This window comes from Salvelinus namaycush, chromosome 29 (genome assembly GCF_016432855.1).
Source record: "Salvelinus namaycush isolate Seneca chromosome 29, SaNama_1.0, whole genome shotgun sequence".
In the NCBI taxonomy this organism is placed as follows: Eukaryota; Metazoa; Chordata; class Actinopteri; order Salmoniformes; family Salmonidae; genus Salvelinus; species Salvelinus namaycush.
The window spans coordinates 30622303-30634939 of NC_052335.1; the positions used below are offsets into that span (position 1 = coordinate 30622303).

At 44.2% G+C, this 12637-nt stretch overlaps 1 protein-coding gene across 1 annotated transcript; it reads right to left on the minus strand.

The window, feature by feature from the left end:
• Positions 1-144: 144 nt before the first annotated feature.
• On the minus strand, positions 145-9737 carry rsph3 (radial spoke head 3). Its single transcript, XM_038968792.1, has 9 exons — positions 9493-9737; positions 9011-9098; positions 8776-8917; positions 8504-8649; positions 7856-8059; positions 6557-6719; positions 3015-3101; positions 2478-2584; positions 145-1315 (listed from the first exon to the last, which is right to left on the minus strand). The coding sequence occupies exons 1-8, from the start codon at positions 9603-9605 to the stop codon at positions 2508-2510; spliced, it is 1020 nt and encodes a 339-aa protein (XP_038824720.1). The 5' UTR covers positions 9606-9737; the 3' UTR covers positions 145-1315; positions 2478-2507.
• Positions 9738-12637: the final 2900 nt, after the last annotated feature.

Sequence of the window (12637 nt, forward strand, 5' to 3'; positions counted from 1 at the left end):
CCAGATGGAATAGTTGTGTCATTGTACAGAAGGGAAGACCTTGAGATAACCAAGAGGCCACATCATAAGAGTATTCAGATGAGAGCATTATGTGAGCCATAAGTTTATTATCAGAGTAGCTTTAACATGATTCATTGGGTTTAGGGTTTGGCGTACAACTGAAAAAAAAGTGCAAAATTACATTAAAAAAGTCCTTTATAAAAGACACCCCATAATCTGAGAATTTTACGAATTGCTGTTGCTACATAAAATTGGCCTACTGTAGGTTAAATCTATAGGCTATTATGGGAAGTGGTAATTTAATACCACACAATCATTCTAACAAAATAACTATGGCGTCATAAACAAACAAAAGCAAGATATTAGATGCACGTGTATATTTGTTTGGATTGCCATTCTTGTGTTTCTATTTGTATAGTTGCGTAATAGCGCGCGTCAGAAGCAGACACCCTGTAAAACTCAACCTAGGAAACGCTGTGAACGGGTTGGGGAGGTTTCATAAATGGAAACGGACCAATAGTTGAGTAGGATCAAAATAGAACAGTATATATCAGAGATAAACGCTGAAGTGCGTGCACTAAAATGCCAGAACGCATGCATTCTGTGGGACCGAAACAGCCACTTGTAAAGAGGAAATTGTTTACAATCTATTTATAAACAACAAGGATCGTGTACATGTGTCCTGAAACACAGATGTACTGTACTTTCCAGCATTTGTCTTATTGGTTTAAAAATAAATAAAATAAATAGCATAACGGTATGACCGCAAGAGCTAATGTTTGGTAACCATTTTCAAGTACGCAATATTTTGTTTTAGCAGATTACTTTCAAGTTAAGGCACTAGCACAAATACTATAGGATTGTTGTTGAGGTTTGTGACTTTTTGTAAACCGGAATTTAGTGATTGAACACCAGTATAATTTCAAGAGACATACAATTTTGGGAAAATGACTATACCAGTGGGGAAAATAAGACAAGTCACCAATTGCAGATTATGGGCTACTGAAACACAAGCCTACAACACATCACATCAAAAGTCAGTAAACTCTGTCTACAACACTAAGGGTAAGGACAGGAAACTAATAGGCTATAAAAAGCACTGTCCATGAAACCAGAGACTAATGCGATTTGTGGAAAATGCTAAGAGTTAAATCTATAGTCTTTATTGTAGACAGTTGTTTGATATTTTCAAATCATGAATATAAGTAGAGTAAATCATTTTTTCAATAACCATTTAATGTACTGTGTTGCACAGATATGTAGAGATTTTCCTTTCGCCATTCAGCTCCTCAACTTTTCATTTGAAATGCATTCCCTGTAAAGAAAACAGACCAAAAAAAACAAAACAATATGGTTTGTGTTAACTTTCTGGACACAGTAGCAGCAACAGAGATTAACTTTGTAATGGATTACATTACGTACAGTACATATGATTAAAGGTGCTGTGCTGCCTGGGTTAGATTAAACACTTTAAAATAATCAAATTGGTGTTCGTTCAGAATATCAACCAATAATGTGATTGGATTCTGTTTGGAGAAAGACAGAACTGTCTGAATGGAGAGGAATGCCCAATACGTAATCTTGATGGATTTTTGCATTTAGCCAGGACCGTTGGATTAACAACAACATGCTGATGCAAATATTTGTATTTATAAACACTGTGGCTTTAGACAGCACAATCAGATCTGGGACCAGACCGGCTATAATAGTATGGGTTATTTACTGTATATGCAATAGCAATGAGTCGTCAGGTGTAAAAACAGTGCTCTAAGCTTCTTCTATTCTTACAGATGTGTGGTTAAAAACATTAACATCAACCTGCTTTATCAGTCACTCTACCATCCTGATTTTGATTGTAACTCAAGGGAGGAGCTGTTAAGTGGTGTAGGCCAGCATGTAGTACATTTCTCTAAGGACCGAATCATAACTTGAAAGGGTTCTATCTGGAACCAAAAGGATTCTACCTGCAACCAGAAAGGTTTCTTCAAAGGGTTCTCCTGTGGGGACAGCCGAAGAACCCTTTAAGCGTGTAGCTTGAAATCCATGCCTGCATAACTCAAGTTTTCATACAAATTATTCATGCATGTTAAGTCTGACACATTTAAGGTGTGACAAAAGTCAGAGTTGTGTGTAACACGGATGAAAGATTTGTATGAAAACTTGAGTTATGCAGGCATGCATTTCAAGCTACATGCTTAAAGGGTTCTTCGGCTGTCCCCATAGGAGAACCCTTTGAAGAATCCTTTTGGTTCCAGATAGAACCCTTTCGACAGAGGGTTCTACACGGAATCCCAAAATTTTGGATTCAGGCCTGACAGAATGGGGAGGTCTCTTTCATTCAAACTAACACACTCACAGCATCAATGGTTCTGGATCCAATATCAAATACATAGCCTTAAGAAGCATACAGGCAGTGGGTTTATTCATTTGTTTATACCATCAACAAATGCTGGTTCTTTCGAATTGGCTGATGTTACCTGTATGTCCCCCCATAGTGGTACAGGCCTTCATTGGGTGGAGTGGTCGTGGGGCTGCATCTGCTGGAACAGCTCCAGCCTCTTCTGGGTGACATCATGGATAAGCACTGAAACAAATACGGAGAGGGTATGCTATAACTCTTTGGTCTGTGTCAGAGTACCCTGGTGGGTTTAACCTTCATGGTTCTAGTACCCCTTGTGGACATAACACAGATATAACATAAGCATTACACGTGTCTTTGAAATGGCATTTTATAGGTTGCTGTTGCATCAATGGTCTTTGTAGGATATTTGAGTTCAGAACTGCAGCACTGTAAATGCCAGGGGGGTGGTTCTCTAAATTACAATAGCCTCTGTAGTATTAAACAATAGCCACTAGATGGAACCAAAACAATGTTTATCACCAGTTAAATCTCAAGAGGGCCTCACAGCAAATGCACTTCTGTGGTAGGCTTATGGGAATGTGATAACTGCACAGATACTAAGATTTAAAGTATTGATATTTGAAAAATCCCAGAAGTGCATTCATCCACTTACTGTCCAGCACTGCTCTTGCCACATATCTCTTCTCCAAAGTGTTACTGACATGAGCCATCAGCCACGGGAGGAAGCCAGTCTCAATATCTGTACATTAGAGAAGACCAGAGCACACACGTGAAAAAAAACAAAAAACACATTGAATGTTAAACACTGTAAATATGCATGCATCTTTAGAACCAAATACTTAATATGTTGGTACTCGAACTATACATAGGGAGAATCTCAATTGCATACTCCTTGCGTCCTCTCTTCTCGCCTCCTCAAAACCCATTGGATGAGAAAGCCAGATGTCCCTCCCCTCTGACCTTCACCTCCAGGAGGCAAGGAGCAAGGACGCGAGGATTATGCAGTGAGATTCTTCCATGGATCTTCACGTGGACCCGAGGAAGACCAGCTGCTGCCATCGCAACAGCTAATGGGAATTATTTTATTTTTATTTTTTAGACTTTGTTTTTATTGTAGGAACACAAAGAAAGTACAAACAAAGTAAAATAAAAGAACAAAAAAGATCTGGCAGTTACAGTGCGTCATACCTTCATCATCATATCAGTTACAGTGCACGTCATACCTTCATCATCATATCAGTTACAGTGCACGTCATTCCTTCATCATCATATCATCATATCAGTTACATTAGCATCTTTGAATTAGACCTTTTCCAAGTATGAAACCCATTTTCCCCAGTATTCTTGACCTCTCTCCTGTTGCGTTCTTAAAGCAAAGGTCATACGCTCCATGTGGTGTATTTCTTCTACAATGTCTATCCATTGTGTCACTGTGGGAGGGTCTTTTTGTAGCCATTTCCTAGTGATAGCCTTTTTACTGGCTGCCAGTAGGACCTTCAAGAGGTACTTTTCTCTATTGTGTAAGTTATCAGGTATTTCACCCAAGTACAAAGAAATTAATGTTTGTTCTATGTCAAATCCCATTATTTTTCCAATGTTAGATCTTATTTCTCCCCAGTAAGTTTCGATTGCGGGGCAAGTCCAAAAGATATGAGAGTGATCCACCCTCAATAGACAGCATTCTCTCCAACAAGGGTGTAGTGAGCCAGTCTGTTTTGATTTCAGTTTAGGTGTTATGAAGAAACGTATAACATTCTTCCAACAGAATTCTCTCCATGATCTTGAGTTGGTGGAGCTTTGTCGAGTCTCTAATATGTTCAACCATGTTTCATCAGTTATTTCAATCTTAAGTTCCTCCTCCCATTTCTTTTTAATATAGTTTGTAGATTGTTTCTTTGAGGATTGAATACCCAAGTAGAGATTTGAAATAGTTTTTTTGTTACTCCAAGTTGTATGTGTTAGTGAATACTTGGATTAATTTTGGAGGTGCTCGAGGGTCAGTCACTTTTATCTCCCTTAAGAAATAGTGTCGAACTTGTAGGGGTCTGTAAAAATCTTGTTTATCCAAGCCATGTTTTTTACTTAGGTCCTGGAAGTTATCTAGGTCCCCATTCCTTATAATTGTACTGAATGATGTGATGCCTTTCTGCGTCCATTGTTTAAATCTGCTGTCCTGAGTTGCAGGGATGAAGCTGGGGTCGTATGCGGGCCAACTCAGCAGTTTGATCTCTCTGTCTAAATTATTTTGCTTAACTACCCTAAACCATGTCTTCAGAGAGAAATTAATCCACTGATTTTGTCTATTGTATATTTCTTTTACCATGTCCTTATTTCCCAAAACTGACTGTATGGGTATCTCTGTCAAAGTAGTCTCCATGTCTTTCCATTTGGATTTTGATTCTGAATTGCACCAACACACCAGAGGTCTCAATTGGGCTGACACATAATAATCTTTAAGGTTTGGTAAGGCCATACCCCCACTGTTTTTTGGTAATTGTAATGTTGTATATCTAATTCTTGGTCTCTTACTGTTCCAGATAAACCTTGATATCCGTTTATCCCATTCCCTAAACTGTTTAGGCAGGATTTCTATGGGCAGTGACTGGAACAAATACAGTAACCTCGGCAGGATGTTCATTTTGTTTGTTTCAATTCTACTACTAAGATCTAAGGGAAGTGAATTCCACCTGTCTAGGTCATCATATATTTTCTTGTTGATGTGATCGTAATTCATGCAATAAAGTTTGGGTGTATCTTTTGGTAGATATACTCTAAGATATTTAATGGATGAAGAGGTCCAGGTGAAGTTATACCTACTCTTCAGCTCTTCCTGTGGGGTATAATTATATACTACGGCTTGGGTCTTGTGTACGTTAAGCACATAGCCTGAATATGTTCCAAATGTTTGTAAAACTTCCATCAATCTAGGTACACTTGAGCCTGGGTCTTTAAGGAATAACAGAACGTCATCAGCATACATGCATCTCTTATGTTCACTGCCCCTTATTGTTATTCCCTCTAAGGTTGGGTCCTGTCTTATTGCCTGTGCTAATGGTTCGAGGTACAAGGAGAAGAGCGTGGGTGAAAGATTACAGCCTTGTCTTGCCCCTCGCTCTAATTTTATCGTTCGTGTCAAATGTCCATTTATCTTTATTCTAGCGGTCGGACACGAATACAGTGTTTTGATGCACTGTATCACTTCTTTGTTGAAACCAAATCTTTCCATAACTTGGAATAGGTAATCCCATCCCACTGAATCAAATGCTTTTTCTGCATCTAGACTGATTAATATTGCACTTGTCTTATTCTGAGTAATGTGGTCCATGACATGTAGTGTTCTCCTTATATTGTCCTGTATCTGCCTATTTTGTATGAAACCAGTTTGATCTCCGTCAATCAATTCTGGGATTATGTTCTCCATTCTTTTGGCTATTATTGATGCATATAGTTTATAATCTGTGTTAAGAATTGCGATAGGTCTATATTAACTGCATTCCTTCTTATCTTTACCCTCTTTTGGGATTACAGATATGATGGCCTCTCTCCATGACGGTGGGAGACCCCCCTCCCTCAGAGTCCAGTTAAAACAGGCCTTAAGTAGAGGTGCTAATTGTTCTCTGAAGGTCTTGAACCATTCTGAAGGGAAGCCATCAGTGCCTGGAGACTTGTTGACTTTTTGTTGAGATACTGCTTTATTAATTTCTTCGTCGGATATTTCTAAAGTTAGTCTATCATTTTGCTGGGTCCCAATTGAGGGGAGATCAAGTGAGTTCAAAAAGTGCTCTATTGTCTGTGCATCTGCCTTCTCTGGTTGCTTGTACAGATTTGTGTAATATGATTCAAATGCATTCTGTATTTCATCTAATTTGCATGTGATCTTCTTTGTTTTGGGGTCTTTTATTTTGAAAATGGTATTCTGTGCTTGTTGTTTCCTGAGTCTCCATGCTAGTAATTTGGTTTCCTTTGAGCCTGCTTCATAATATCGTTGTTTCAGGAACTTAAGCTTTTTCTCTACTTCTTCTCTATAAAAGCTAATGGAAATTCTAATAAAATACCAAACTAATACCAGTCTTGGCAGTCCTTTCTTGTGCATTGAACGTCTCATGTAGCACCACCTCTTATGTAACTGTCTAAAGGAAGTTGTTGGAGGAAAGGGTCAAGGGACACTCCGCAGGGCCCTGGGGGAAGACTGACCTCTCTCCACAGGGTCGTAGAAGTAGCCGTGTTCCCTCAGCGTGGTGTAGACCGAGGGGAGCAGGTCGGCCAGGTAGTGCTGGGCAAACGCTCGCGCCGCAATCTTGTCCGCAGTCTCCATCTCCTTCTTCAGCACCTCTCGCTGCTGGGTGATCCGACGCTCCTGACCAGAGAAGAGAGATAATGAAAGTCATGGTTCTGTTTCCCTCCAAAGAGTCTGTCTGGAACCTCATGCTATGGTGTCTGAGCAGGTATCGAACCCAGGTCAGGGATTGACATTAAGGGTTGCCTTATTGCCTGGGGAAAGTGCCCTGAGCAGTCGCTCAAGTTAAGCATGCGCTGAGGTTGCTCCATTCGTCAGGCGTTTTATTTTACTTGACTGATAACAACCAAAATGTAAAGAATTCCAATAGTCTGGTCTTTCTGATTCCTCCCCTGTGTGTTGGTAAAAATAGCTACTTTAAGGCCTCCCGGGTGGCGCAGTGGTCTAGGGCACTGCATCGCAGTGCTAGCTGCGCCACCAGAGTCTCTGGGTTCACGCCCAGGCTCTGTCGCAGCCGGCCGCGACCGGGAGGTCCGTGGGGCGACGCACAATTGGCATAGCGTCGTCCGGGTTAGGCCGGTAGGGATATCCTTGTCTCATCGCGCTCCAGCGACTCCTGTGGCGGGCCGGGCGCAGTGCGCGCTAACCGAGGGGGGCGGGTGCACGGTGTTTCCTCCGACACATTGGTGCGGCTGGCTTCCGGGTTGGAGGCGCGCTGTGTTAAGAAGCAGTGCGGCTTGGTTGGGTTGTGCTTCGGAGGACGCATGGCTTTCGACCTTCGTCTCTCCCGAGCCCGTACGGGAGTTGTAGCGATGAGACAAGATAGTAATTACTAGCGATTGGATACCACGAAAATTGGGGAGAAAAGGGGATAAAATTTAAAATAAAAAATAAAATAAAAATAGCTACTTTAAATGTTCTGGCAAGTTATCATTATTTTGGGGAACCCCAAAATACTGCTGACTTGCCCAATGAGCGATTGCCTTTCAGACCTTAATGTCAATCCCTGCAGGCTGATTAATTGGCACTGGCTTCCCTAGTGAAAGCCTAGGCATTCACTCAGGAAGCAAATGTTTTCAGGTCTCAGGCAAGCAGACCACCACTCAGCACCCTAACAAACCACCTCTGTTGCACTATTGAGAGTAATGGACATTAACTTTTTTTAAATAATCTATCCCTTCATTTATATTTGGCCTGAGAATTGGTTACATGTATCCGTGTGGCAGCAGCCATGTCTGGTGGTCCTGTTCCTGTACCTTCTCCTCACGGTGGCGTCTCTCTTGCTCCTCCAGCCGCTGCACCTCCACCAGCTCGGCGTTGCGGAGCTCCTCGAAGGCACGCTGCTGTGCCCGCAGACTGGCCAGCTCCTCCTCCTCCATGACCTCCAGCAGGGCCTGCTCCACAGTCTTCCCCACCAGCACCTCCAACACCGGGCACACCTCCATGTCAAAGTCAAACAGCTGCAGGGCAAGGCAGGGGACATGGGCAGGGAGGGGTTAAAGTGGGTAAAAAAAGAGGGTTAAAAGTGTGTTGAATACATTTTCAAATATACTGTTTCAACAGATGAAACTACACCTTTTAGAACAATGCGGACTGTGAAGAGTCACACCCACACAGGCACACACACATTGTTATATTATACATGTTGTATTGTAGATATGTAGTGGTAGAGTAGTGGTGTAATAATGTGTTGAATGATGTACTGTTTTGTTTATATTTTTTCTGATGTAATCGCCTTAATCTTGTTTGGAACCCAGGAAGAGTATGGGGATCCATAATAAATACAAATATATGCCTAACGTGTTTTCAACCTGTTGCCAATCCATTTGAAGGAAGCTCCTTCACAAATGTTGAATTGTTTTCATTACACAGCAATGAAGAGAAAAAATAAAAAGACTTAATACCTCTCCCTCCTCTATCTGTGTGGCCACATCTTTACCGGACTTGGCAGGAATGAAGAGGGGGGTGGCCGGTTTGTCCAGGAAGGCATCGGTCTGGCACTCGACGCTGGTGTCCTCTCTGCGATCATTCAGCTCCTCAAGATAAAGCTCTAAAATAATCCAAGTAATTATTTACAGCTCTGGAAATAATCCAACCTCTGTGTTGTCCTATCAATCAACAATGACAGTAGGCAGCTGAGATGTTGTTCTGTTTTACCCATAGATTTAGGTTTTACCTGTCTGTACATCTATGTGCTTCCTTCCCTCCAGAGCCTCTGGAGTCCTGGGCCTGAACTGCTCCATGGCACGCTTCCGAGCGACCGATCTCCTTCTGGACTCCTGCTGTCTCTGGACCTCAATAGGGTCAGGCTGAGCTGCCTGGCCAATACATAATGATACAAGATGTAATGGAAACATTTTACCAATGTGGTTATCACTTTCAATATCTGACTTGGTGAGCTGGAAACTCACCACTGGTAGGATGTGCTGGGCATATGTGTTTCCCCTGACAACACGTCGGTCATACATGATGTTTCCATAATTGCTTTGTCCATCACTTCTGCATGACAAGGAAACAGGTGCTAAAAAAAAAAATCTATGTACAATCTTGATTAAAAACGAATTAGCATACACTTATCCACAGCCGTGCACTAATGCAGTTACATAAATGCACCAGGTTTTGCACCGTTTTTTTAATCAATCAAGACTGGATAGCGTACTTATTGAAAACCTGAACACTTGCTAGCACTATTTCAGCTGCCTGACCCTGCAACACATACAGTACAACAACTGACAGGAATCGAAATGGAACTGACCCCAACTCTGCTATGCTGGCAATATGCTAGCTACCCATTTCATTATGCAAAAAGTGTACTTGTTTACGCTGCTGAAGTGAGCTTTTGGCTAAACTGTCAGTTACTGACAGCATATGTCGTTATGACTATCAAACTTACTGCTCCGCGACGGGCTCTCTGTATTTTGTGCGGTTTTGAACAGGTCTTGGGCGACTGGCGAATGTGTAAGTCCCGTTTGGAGCCTCCTTTTGAGGCTGTAAAACGGATGTCATTCTTTGACTTACTGTTAGAAATTAACTAATCTCTAACTAGCAAAATATTCTAATGAAAACAAACCGTATTATTTGATAAAAACATTAAAACTGGTAGCTAAATGAAAGTGAAGAAGAATGTCTAGTTGTTGATGTTTGTCATAGCAACGATTTCCAGGAAGTGTAACTTTGCTGTTACATCACTTCCTCGGTTGCCAGCTAGTAGTTTTTTGTTTTTTTTGGTTGAAGGGGCTAGCAAAGAAAGGCATTTACATTTTATGCAGGACTGACATATATTCAGCTCAAGTAATTTCATTTTAATATGATGGTCTTCCACTTCACTCTTATGGACCCTTATGTACAGTTCAATAATAAATATAATCCTATGCACTGCAGTATGGAAAAACAAAATCTTTACTTTAATTAAAATATTGCCTAATAAAATGCATTTAGGAGAAAAAGCTCATTATAAAATTATGTTATATAGTTTATATACAGAAAAAGCAACAATGTTTATTTTATAAATGTTATTCAAGTGGTACCGTAGTTGTGTAAATGTAATGGGATGCATCTGCTCTTTGTTACGGTTTTGTTGGTTTTGGAACGGCCCATTATTTGATGGTTTAAGAAAGTTACATTTTGGCTCTGGATTTCAGACTCTTCCTCTTCATCCTCATATACCTCCCCCTCGGCGATGGCATCCTGGTACTCCAATACCAGGTCATTCAAATTGCTCTCTGCCTCGGTGAACTCCATCTCATCCATGCCCTCCCCGGTGTACCAGTAGGAAGGCCTTGCGACGGAACATGGCAGTGAACTGCTCAGAGACACTTAAACAGTTCTTGGATGGCTGTATTGTTGCCTATGAAGGTGGCGGACATCTTGAGTCCAGGGGGTGTGGTGTTACAGGCAGCAGTCTTGACGTTGTTGGGCATGAAGTGCATACTGGGGAAGGGTACCATGTTGATGGCTAGCTTGCGGAGGTCGGCGTTGAACTGTTCATGGTAGCCGACACCAGGTGGTAATGAGGTGTCCGTAGGTGGGCGTGGGGAGCTTGAGCTTGCGGAAGCAGATGTTCATTACGCCCTCCTGTAGTCCTAACATGGACCATTGATGCCGTTCAGGGACCAAGCCCACAGACTGAGGCGGTGCAGTCTCGGATGCCACAGAGTTCCCCCGGCCTGAGACAGTAGGTCTGGTCTCAGGGGCAGTTGCCAAGGTGTCCCAGACAACAAGGACAGGAAAAGGCTGATCAGTGGAAAAGGGGGGAATGCGTAAAGCTCCAGCCCTGGCAAATGAGCCAGAGCATCCAAGGCCAGAGGCCTTGGTGGCTCCGACATGGAGTACCACAGGGGGCAGTGTGCATTGTCCAGGGAGGCAAACAGGTCCACCTGCGCCCTCCTGAACTTTTCCCACAGGTGCTGCACCTCCTGGAGATGTAGGCTCCAGTTTCAAGGCGGCGGGCCCTCTTTCGAGAGCATATCCGCTGCCACATTCAGGATGCCAGGTAAGTGCGCTGCGCATAGAGATGCTAGACGTCCCTGAGCCCAGAGAAGGAGCTCCCCGTGCCATAAGATAGAGGAGGTGGGACCTCAGTCCACCCTGATGGTTGATGTAAGCCACCACTGCGGTGTTGTCCGTTCTCACCAGGACATGGTCTTCCCTTCAGATGTGGAAGGAAAGACCGCAGGGCCAGCAGTACAGCTCGGAGCTCTCGTGTATTGATGTGCCGGCCGCTCCAAGGGGGTAGGCAACAGCCACTGACCAACCTGCCCTAGGTCACACCCCCCCAGCCGAGCTGGGAGGTGTCTGTGCTGACCAGCTCCCGGCGCCACATCCTCAGCATCTTCACCCCACCTGAGAGAAAGGAGCAACAGCACGGTGACAGTGGCGCTTCGGGTGCAGCCAGTGGGAGTTGAACCACCGTTGAAGAGGCCGGAGATGGAGCAGGCCCAGGGGAATCAGCAACTGGCGTTGGCAGGTCAGGGCGGCCCCTGCCGAAAGTGGTCGAGGCAAGATAAGATCGCCTGAACTCTCCTGGTGGGCAGGTGTACTCTCATTAGGACTGAGTCAAGTTCCATGCCAATGAAGGCCACACTCTGGGTGGGGGTCAGATGACTATTCTTGTCGTTTACGTAATGCCCAGCCCGCCGATGTGGGTCAGGAGCATATCTCTGTCTGACAGGACCTGGGTCCTGGTCGTGGCACAAATCAGCCAATCGTCCAGGTAATTGACGATCAACAATCCTCGGGATGTGAGAGGTGCCAGGACAGCGTCCATGCACTTTGTGAAAGTGTGGGGTGCCAAGGAGAGGCCGAAGGGAAGAACCATGAATTCATTAGTCGTTCCTTCGAAAGCGAAACGGAGGTACTGCCAATGAGCTGGGTGAACAGGAACATGGAAGTACGCGTCTCTCAGGTCCAGTGTCACAGCCCACTGATCCCTGGACACGTCCTGCAACATGCGGGCTGGGGGCAGCATGTGGAACCTCAGAACCTTCAAGTAACCATTGAGGTTGCGGAGGTCCAGAATCGGTCGAAACTCTGTCTCTTTTTGTGACCACAAAATAAGTGTAGTAGAACCTACCTAGCCCCTGAAGGACGGGGGCCGGCACCGGATTTGGAGCATTGTGGACAACACCCAGGGGGACTCCGCACCCTCCTCCCACTTTGCCCTTTGAGAACGGGAGAAGCGGCTGAGGCCGAGGAAGGGTGTGTGAGGGGTCCTGCCGGGGCCCACCTCTCCTCTGGCGCCCCGAGCGCCTGGGTCCCCCAGGCATGTCCCTCTGGCAGTGACGGTTGATAGGTTGTTGCTCCACCGCACGCTGTGCCCTCCCCGCTGTCGTCCCTCAGTACGAGGTGATGGGGCAGGAGAGGGACCCCACCATAGTTCGGGTGCAGGTGGGTGGCAACAGTCCGTCTGCCTTGAACCCGGGACCTGAGGAGGCAGCATGAACCGCCTCAGGGTCTCCCGGTCCCTACAAACCTTATCGGTCTGCTCCAGAATGTCATCAACCCCGGCACCAAACGTCAGCCCTGGGGTAATGGGGAGA